The following is a 10,466-nucleotide window of genomic DNA, read 5'->3' as shown; positions in this document are numbered from 1 at the left end:
TTAAAATAAAAAAATAAATAAATAAAATAAATAAATAAATATATATATATATATATATATGTACATATATACATATATATATTTTAAATAAATAAATAAATTAAATAAATAAATAAATATATATATATATATATATATGTACATATATACATATATATATTTTATATATATATATGTTTATATATATATATAAACATATATATATATAAAATATATATATATATATATATATGTACATATATACATATATATATTTTATATATATATATGTTTTTATATATATATAAAAACACTGTCTGTGCTATTGGAATCATGCAACTAATGTGCATATGCTTAGAGTTCATCTACAAAAGCCAAAGTCTGTTTTAAATATTGGGAAGTAATCATAAAGGTTATGGCTATGCCTCTTGCTCTCTCTTCATGAAGAACAAATTCCGAATTAAGAACACATCCACCAAAAAATAAAAAAGGGTTAAAATTGGAAATAAAAAAATTTCATGCTTTACAAAATAGCACATTATTAAAACTGAATCTTTGTGTGTGTGTATTTCGAGTGTCACTAAGGAAACATATGAAAATTATCTTTCAAATGTATTTGTCAGGAAGATACAGAAATGAAGAGTCAAGGGAAAAATCTGGTTGAATAATACCTTTTGAAAAAGGAAAATGCCAAAATAGTAGATGATTACTGATGATTTTCTACCCTCATGACAAAATAAAAGTTCAAAAGAAAAATTCTCCAAAGATGTTTCTTTAAATGTGCGTATAGCAAATGCTCCAAATGAGTTGCAGAATCCAGAAACATCCTGAAGGAAGTGAGCATACTTACACAGATTGCAGTGTGCCTGTAAGGAAGTGTGGCCTTCTCCACGCACTGTCCATTGGTGACATTCCAAACACACATCTCCCTAGCAAAGATAACTTTGTATTATTCTCTATCATTTCCACTCAATTGGTTGGAATACTTTTTGTGCGACAAAGTTTTTCTTTAGTGCTGCACTTAAGTACAGCCTGATCGTTTATTTGGCATTTTGTTACAGATTACTAGGCAAAAAAAACCATTGTGATCATTAGCAGGAATGACATACTGTATCTGTATCTTTTTGTTTTGGTAATTACACCCTGCCGCCAGCCTGCAAACCTTACTTTAGGACCAACCTGGCCTCCAACTAATGTGGGGATACAGCTATCATGGCCTGTTAGAGTGACAGTACAACAATCTTTCTATGGAAACTACATCCTCTTGAAAATAGTTTATTTCACTGAACTTAAACTGCATATTCTGAAAAGCATAATGCATCAAGTGCTGTATCTTCTGGAGCCGAGGTTGCACTTTTGTAAAAACAAACAGTGCCACCAAGAGGCTACATTTGGTCTATCATTGATACAGTTTATTTCTTTGCTTCTGATTTAAAAGGCTGAAATCATCCTTGCCACTTAATATTTAGAAAACTCATAATGTTTAGAAAACTCTTACTTGATTACATATGTGTTACAAAGACATATATACAGTTATAAAATACAGTTACAAAATACATCCAGTGTAGAGTGGTTTAAATCTATATGATTTCTGTTCACAAAAACCATATGGCTGTTTCAGAATTGATTGGTAATAATCATTTTCACAGTTTGAACACATAAGCAAATTTTTTCCATAAAAGAAAAATAAAAGTTTTATAAACATTAAGAGAGATGCTGCTATTAAGAAGCAAAAAATATGGACTAATAATATTAAATACTATATGCAATTGGTGATTTTCACAGACTTTTTAAGCCTTTCTAACCAAACACTGGAACCGAATCTTCAAAGTCAGTGTTTCTTAAATTGGGCTATTTGCTCCCCTTCCTACCCACTCTCCACCTCCCAAGGATATCTGGCAATGTTAGGAGATATTTTTGGTTGTCCCAACTGGAAACACACTACTGGCATCTAGTGGGGAGAGGCCAGGGATGCTGCTAAACATTCTATAATGCATAGGACCATCCCCCACAACAAAGAATTATCCAGTCCAAAATATCATTAGTACTGAAGTTGAGAGACCATGTGATACATATAGAAACAAAATATTCATAGATTTTTCCCCCCCTCTGTTTATATTCAACCTTATTCCAAAAAGGATTTGAGGTAACCTGAAAAGGCATGTAACACTAAAACAGAGAGCAGCAGGGGGTGGGGGTGGGGAGTCTGCGTGTGTGTGTGTGTGCGTGTGTGCATGGGTGTATACTAAAAAATAAGATTGGCAGAAAGGTAGAAATGGAAATAATATAGGTAAATAAATATATATTAAAGATTTTTTTAAAATGAATATTAATCAGCCAACAATGTAAAGATTTAGCTCTACAGGGATTTGAGTTCAGCACCATGGTTTTTAACTCCAGCTGTGCATAAACGATTAAGAGAATTTTTCAAAAACTACCCTCAGAGATTCTAATTCATGGCTCTGTGTTGGGGTCTTGGCACTGTGGGTTTGAAGAACTCCTGGTCAGGTGACCTGTTTCTAGGTAAGCCTATTTCCAAACCAATAGCTGTAGACTTTAGCTATACATTGGAATTTTCAAGGAACTTTTTAAAAGTACTGATGGCTGGAACCCAATACAGATATCGAGCCAGGCTAATTAAATCACACTTTCCAGGACTGGAGCCTGAGCATCAGTAAAATCTTCCCCAGTGATCCTGATCTTTTTAAACCATCTTGGAATCTAATGCTTTCCCTGTTTGTTTGCTTATCATTGTATTTTCTATCATAAATTTGAAAAAAAAAATCATAAAACAAAATTGATTTTCTGCCTATCAATTCCATTTTAGAAAAGAAAGTAAATTAGTGATGTATCAAAAGTAACATTGGCATTATAGCTGTAACTGTGAAAGCTACACACTTAACAACAAGATATGAAATCTAACTATGAAAATGCATATTCTTTTAAATTTTAAATACTATTCCCCAAATTTGTACACAGATAAAATCATCTTCAATCATAAAATATTAAATTAACAATTTCCAAAATTTCTAAAATTCATACACTTTTTATTTTAATAAAAAGAAAAACAGAGGAAAAATACCTACAACATATAAAATTAGAAAATAGTTAAATCTCACTCCTTGAGAAAGGACTCTTTGTCTTTTTCAACTCTACATTCCCCATCTCAGTACTTCAATAAAAATTCATTCAATGGATAAATATATCAGTCACCATTCTTTCATACACTTTCCATCTTTCAGAAATACACACTATTTTCTCTTGGCCACACTCCTATTTCTCATTATGTGCTAATAACACTGTTATTGCTTTGCTCAAATTTTAATAAAGTGTCTGGAGAGAGAGAAGATAAATATGAATACTTGATTTGCCATCTCGAATTGCAAGTCTATTATATTCTTCAGTCTTTTCCTTTGCCTTCCATTACATTTTTGTTTTTTCTTTGGCATTTTCAGGTTCCTCTTCTTCCTCTGCCTGCTTCTTAAGTGCTGGCTTTCCTTAAAGTTTTGTCTTAAATTTTCTTACATTCTTGCATTTCATATTCTCTCTGGGTGAGTTATCTATTCCCATGGCTTCAGGTCTCGTCATTAGGCTGTTGGAAGCCTAGACCAACAAATTTCCAACATGTAACTAGTTATTAGATGTTCCCACCTGGATGACTCCTCATGTTCAAGAAAAAAAAGCATCTCCCCTCTTTGGTTCCCTATCTCAGTGAATGGCATTGTCACGAATGAGTTTCCCAAATTATTTTTGCCCCCACACTGTCTCTCATTGCCCCAAATGTGGAGTGCTTGCTACTCAAATATGATCTGTAGACCAGCAGTATCAGCATTGCCTAGGAATAAGTTAGAAATGCAAGTTCTTGGACCAAGCCCACTCCTACTGAATCTGTATCTCTGGGAGTGGAGTCCAGAAATCTGTACTTAACAAGGTCTGTAGGTGATTCTGATGCACGCTCAAGTTTGAGGAGGACTGTTCTAGTGGCCTCCAAGGCCTGCCTACTTCTCTGGTCTTATCTCTACTGGTGACTGAAACTTTTATTAATTAGCAATAGCCTCTCCAACAGTGCCAAGGCTATTTGCCTTAAAGTTTTATTAACTTTATGTATTTATTAATATAAAATATTAATATTGCTATACCAACGTTATTTTGGTTAATATTCACCTGATAAATCTTCTTCCATCCTTTTACTTTTAACTTATCTATGTCCTTATGCTTTTTTTTTTCTGGAAAATCTTTGTAATTTATCTGGAAGGCTTAGTTTTATCATGTAATAGAGACTACTATCTTATTCATATTTATTTCAACTATCTTATTTTGTGCTCTCTCTTTGTCTCATTTTTTCTGTGATTTTTTTCTTTGTATTAAACATTTTTTTTCTTTTTAAAATTGGTAGTTATACACTCTATTTCCTTTATTTTTATTTCTTTTGTGTGATCTTTTAGTAGCTACTCTGGAAATGTCCACATCTGCACCTAGCTTAAAGTCTAAGGTTAATCAACATATTTACCCACCTCTAGAACACCAGAACACTTGGAATCTGATTATTATACTAATTATAAGCTATGGTTGACCAGGATTGTGTATATGTATGGGTGGGCTTATATAAATATTATTATGTCTTATAGTCTGTGTTTATTTAAATTTTCTAAAAATTTGCTGGGTTTTGTATGATTGTTCTTCTTCCATCTCAGATCTTCCTTCTAAAATCATTTTTCTTTGTATTGAAGAATATCATTTAGAATTTTGTTACTTATAGAGGATCTATTGGTAGTGAGCACTCTTAGTGTTTGTCTTAAACTTTATTATCTTATCCTAATTTTTCAAAGATTTTTGCTGGATATACAATGCTAAGTTGACTAATATTTTCTTTCCACATTTTGAAGGTATTTCACTGCTGTCTAGCTTCATTTTACTGTTACGAAGTCAGCTCTCCATTTAATTAACATTCTTTTGTAAATAATCTGCTTTTCCTCACTGTCTACTTTCAAGACGTTCTCTTTTCCTTTGACATTCTGTTGCTTCAACATCAGGTGTCTAGGTGTTTATTTCTTTTCATTATTCTGGAATTCACTGGAAATCTGAATCTGAGGATTTATGCCTACAAATAAAATAATATTTAGGGAAGAAAAATGAAAAAATCTGATCCATGAAGCAACTCTGGGTCTCTTCTGATCATCTGGGAGGCAGAAATGCTAAGCACACAGCCACTTCCTGGGACTCCTCAAAGCTAAAAATGTGTTGTTATTTAGAGATAAATGGTGCCGAGCCTAGTAAGGGTAATAACTTCCAGTGGATTAAGTTACAATTTGTAAGTATGCAGTGTCTGAAGTGTAAGTACTGTCTAAGATGAATCTTATACAAGCAGGCTCAGTTTGGGGGGATCCTATGTGTTGTTATTTAGAGATTAATGGTGCCGAGCCTAGTAAGGGTAATAACTTCCAGTGGATTAAGTTACAATTTGTAAGTATGCAGTGGCTGAAGTGTAAGTACTGTCTAAGATGAATCTTATACAAGCAGGCTCAGTTTGGGGGGATCCTAAAAGAACAGAGTTCTAGAAAATTCAAATTATCCTGGCAAAGGAAATGTCTAGTCAGACAGTCATACTCACAGGGTTTATATGGCTGAATTAATCTATCATTAAGAACACAGCCATTAACCTTAGTTTCTTTTTTGGAGCTAGACCACCATGGGCAAAAAACACTAAAGCTCAATAACTTTTCAGATCTATTTCTCACTTAGCTATTAAGTTTTTCTCAACTCTCCAAGTAATCCCAGAAAAAAATTCATCATCCCTCAAATTCTCTAGGTTGAGAATAAGTTTCTCAGCATGTATAGCATGCTTTGTGGCAGCCCTGGTGTAGAATGCACTAGGACATTTCAACTTTAGATTTATCTAAAGTTCAATCTCTCTTAGTATAATAATTATTGCTTTACTATAAACTATGAGAATAGGCATCTCTTTGATATCTGTTCTACTAGCTATTTTGTTAAACTATTTTGTTTATACAAGTTGGACACGTGCTCATTATTCTTTTAGTGCTCAGAATTCAGAGGCATATCATTTCTCTTTTAAAAACAAAAGAGGAAGTTCTCTTGTTTCAACCAGCAACCCAATCCCTCATTCACAAATGCATCTGAATTGATTCTGCGTTCCATAGTATACTTTGACAAATAACTCATCAGCAGAGTCTAGTTCAAGGTAGCTCTTCCCTAAGTGGGGTTTTTTCCTACAGCTAAGTCCTATATCATCAGAGGGCCTCACTTCTATGAAACTGTACCCAAATCACTGTCTATGTTCCTTTCTTTTCTTGCTCCCACCATCCCACTCACAATTGAGTTCTTTCCTGTTAGTTTTATAATGGCATCAGACTAGGGTACACATGAAGATTGTAACTCTTAAATTATTTTTTGCAAAACTATGAAGGCTTGCATGGGTTTGCCTAAGAACTCAAAGTGAGTTAATACATGAAAAGACAAGCACCTAGACTTTTCCATTTCCAATTCTATACTAAGTATTTGTAGCTATTGTTCACACTGTGAGGCTCCCTCAAGGTCTGATACACATGTTGGGATGTTTATCTTGGTCCCAATTCAGCAAAAAGAGTACTAGATTGGAAATCATAATACTGATTACTTTCCTTGAGACCATCGCACCACACAAGATGTTAATCAACCATGCAAGATCTAAGTTTTCCTATATGTAAAAGAAACATGTTGCTCACAAACATTTCCTTCAGCCCCCATCATACTTTTTAAAAAGAGAAGGGAATGGAGAAGAGACAAAATACCACACATCTTACCTACCCATTTTCAGCAGCACTAACAACATAGGGCTGTTTAGAGAAGTCCCTTGCTCTTGCCAAACATGTTACTGAAGCCGAATGACCAAATAGGAGTTCTTTAGCTGAAATCTGAAAATGATGAAAGTAAGCTTTTAAACAACTGTAAACTGTTTGCAGAATAAAAACATCGTGCTACAGTATTCACAGTTCTGATTAGGAAATCCTGTTATATGATGTTTTTGCTGTACATAAGTTTCAGGAAAACTGATATATGGCATATCAAAATCCAAAGATAAAGGAATTGTATTGTACACACTTTTTTGTTTGTTTTGGTTTGGTGTCCATCATGAAACCTAGATACTGCCAGACCTGTTTTACAACATCTAGGTTTTGAATACAAATAAATCAGTGTTGATGCTTATTATGCAAAAAATGTCCCTCAAATGATAGTAGCATACTAATGCGTAGATTTCAGAATTCAAAATGAGTTTACAAAATAATATAGGAGAATGTATTGCCCTTTTTGCAATCATTATAATACCTTATTTGGTTGTGGGAATGTAAATTGGTAGCCATCACGGAAAGTAGTATGGAGCTTTCTCAAAAAATTAAAAACAGAACTACCGTACGGCCCAGCAATACTACTTCTGGGTATATATCCAAAAAAAATGAAATCAGTATCTTGAAGAGGTATCTAAACCCCAATGTTCATTGCAGCATTATTCACAATAACCAAGACATGAAAACAACCTAAGTGTTTGTCAATGGGCGAATGAATAAAGAAAATCTGGCAATGTATACATACATTATAAAATATTATTCATCCATAAAAAGCAAATTCTGACATTTACAACAACACNGTTGTGGGAATGTAAATTGGTAGCCATCACGGAAAGTAGTATGGAGCTTTCTCAAAAAATTACAAACAGAACTACCATACGGCCCAGCAATACTACTTCTGGGTATATATCCAAAAAAATGAAATCAGTATCTTGAAGAGGTATCTAAACCCCAATGTTAATTGCAGCATTATTCACAATAACCAAGACATGAAAACAACCTAAGTGTTTGTCAATGGGCGAATGAATAAAGAAAATCTGGCAATGTATACATACATTATAAAATATTATTCATCCATAAAAAGCAAATTCTGACATTTACAACAACACGAATGAATCTGGAGGACATTATGTTAAGTGAAACAAGCCAGACACAGAAAGACAAACACTGCATGATCTCACTTGTATGTGGAATCTAAAAATGTCAAACTCATAGAAGCAGAGAATAGAATTATGATTGCCAGGGTTTAGGGGTAAGGGAGGATTGAAGGTAGTCAAAGAGTACAAACTTTGAGTTATAAGATGAATTAGTTTGGGGAAGTTAAAGTACAGCATGGTGACTATAGTTAATAATACTATATTGTATACTTGAAATTTTCTAAGAGAGTAAATCTTAAGTATTCTCATCACAGAAAGAAAAGGTAACTATGTGAGGAGATGAATGTGTTAATTAAGTTGATTGTGGTAATCATTTCATAGTGTATATGTATAACAAATCATCACATTGTATACCTTAAACGTATATAGTTTTTATTTTTCAATTATACATCAACAAAGCTGAAAAAGCAAAGAACTGAAATTCCATTATTCATGGATGAAACATCAGACCAGTTATCATGGAGGACTTTTTAGGCACCAACTTCACTTTTAAAACTAACTAAAATTTCTAAAATAAACACATTTCTTATTTATATAAAAATAAAGAAAAAGTCAAGGAAATGAGAAGATAAGCAACAGACTGGGAGAAATATTTGCAAAACACATATCTGATAAAGAACTATTATCCAAAATATACAGAGAACTCTTAAAACTGAACAATAAGAAAATGAAAAACTTTATTACAAAGTAGTCAAAATGGCTGAGCAGACACCTCACCAAAGACGATGGCAAATGAACATATAAAAAGATGATCCACATTTGTATTAGTCAGTTTCTGTTGCTAATAACAAAATACCTGGACCTGGGTACTTTATAAAGAAAATAAATTTATTGCTTACAGTTTGAGAGGGTAGGAAGTCCAAAGTCCAGAGGTGAAGGTCTTGGTGGTGGTGACAGTGACTTAAGGGTCTCAGATGGCAGAAAATGGTAGAGCAGAGACAGACTAACCTCTCATGTGCTCTTCTTTTAAAGCTCTCAGAACCATGCCTCTGACCACCATTATTAATCCATTCACTATGTCATGGTCTTATAATGTCCTCTTCAAGGCCCCAGCTATCAATTACCAAAGTTGGATTTCCCACCCTCAACAGTTACAGCGGGGATTAAGTTTTGGGGGGACATTCAAACCAAGGCAACATCATATGTCGTAAGGGAAATGCAATTAAAACAACAATGAGATACCACTATAGACATATTAGAAGGACCAAAATCCAGAACATTGACAACACTTAATGCAGGCAAGGATGTGGAGCTACAGAATCTCTGATTTGATGCTGGTTGGAATGTGAAATGATAAAGCCTCTTTGGAAGTGTTTAGCAGTTTCTTATGAAACTACACATACTCTTATCATACAATCCACGAATTGTGGCTCATTGGTATTTACCAAATGAGTTGAAAAGTTGCGTCCACACAAAAACCTGTACACAAGTGTTTATGGCAGCATAATATGAGTACATAATTGCTAAAATGTGGAAGCAACCAAAGATGTTCTTCAGTAGGTGAATGGGTAAATAAATTGTGGTACATCTAGACAAGGAAATATTACTCAGTGCTGCAAAGAAATGAGCTATCAAGCCATGAAGACATGGAGAAACCTTAAATACGTATTACTAAGGGGAACAAGCCAATCTGAAAAAACACTACATGCTGTATGATTCCAACTATATGACATTCTAAAGAAGGAGATAGTAAGAACACCAGTGGTTGTCAGCAGGGGCAGGGTGGTGGGTGTGGAGATGAACAGGCGGGGCACAGAGAATTTTTAGGGCTGTAAAACTATTCTGTGTGATACTGTAATGCTGGATACATGTCACTATACATTTTTCAAAATCCACAGAATGTACAACAACAAGAATGAACTAACCCTAATGTAAACTATGAACTTTGGTGATAATGATGTGTAGGTTCATGGACTGTAACAAATATACCACTCTAGTGTGGGATGTGGATGATGGGGAGACTGTGCGTGTGTGGGGACAGAGGCATATGGGAACTCTCTGTACCTTCCACTCAGTTTTGCTGTGAACCTAGAACTGCTCTAAAAAATGAAGTCTGTCAAAATTTTTTTAAAAATACCTCTTTTGGCTCCCTATTCCAGAAATAGTAAAATGAACTTTTCTACATTAAAAACAAAACTGTAACTATATGATTATTTAAAATGCCAATGTTTTTCTCCTATACGAGAATTCAAAAAACATGACACTAAGGGCTAATTCTTCCATTACCTCATGTGTGAAAGAAGTACATGCCTCATTAGTTTGTAAAACAAGATTATGAAAATTAAACTACAAAACAGAAAACGTGTATGATCTCTTCAAATGGAGAAGGAGTTGTCAATAATGAACCAAAAATTTAACATGAATGACTATAAAATGTTTTGTGGGTAATAAAAATCTATTGTCCAAATGAATTAAGATCTATTATGGCTTTTTTGGAACTATGCAAACATATATGTAGATGATAACCCCATCATATCAATGAGGA

General features: G+C 33.8%; 1 protein-coding gene across 1 annotated transcript in view; it reads right to left on the bottom strand.

Moving 5' to 3' along the window:
- Positions 1–10,466, bottom strand: part of WDR72 (WD repeat domain 72) — a gene marked incomplete at its 3' end in the record, with an annotated part of 55,534 nt that overhangs the window by 38,858 nt on the left and 6,210 nt on the right. The window contains exons 2-3 of the mRNA XM_008586639.1: positions 6,787–6,893; positions 830–908 (exon numbers count right to left, since the gene is read on the bottom strand). Coding sequence (XP_008584861.1) covers positions 830–908; positions 6,787–6,893 — 186 coding nt within the window. The remainder of the gene's footprint in view (positions 1–829; positions 909–6,786; positions 6,894–10,466) is intronic.

Source organism: Galeopterus variegatus, unplaced genomic scaffold, assembly GCF_000696425.1.
Source record: "Galeopterus variegatus unplaced genomic scaffold, G_variegatus-3.0.2 Scaffold4061, whole genome shotgun sequence".
Taxonomy (NCBI): domain Eukaryota; kingdom Metazoa; phylum Chordata; class Mammalia; order Dermoptera; family Cynocephalidae; genus Galeopterus; species Galeopterus variegatus.
The sequence above is the reverse complement of the archived record's forward strand: the minus strand, read 5'-3'. Positions and strand labels throughout refer to the sequence as shown.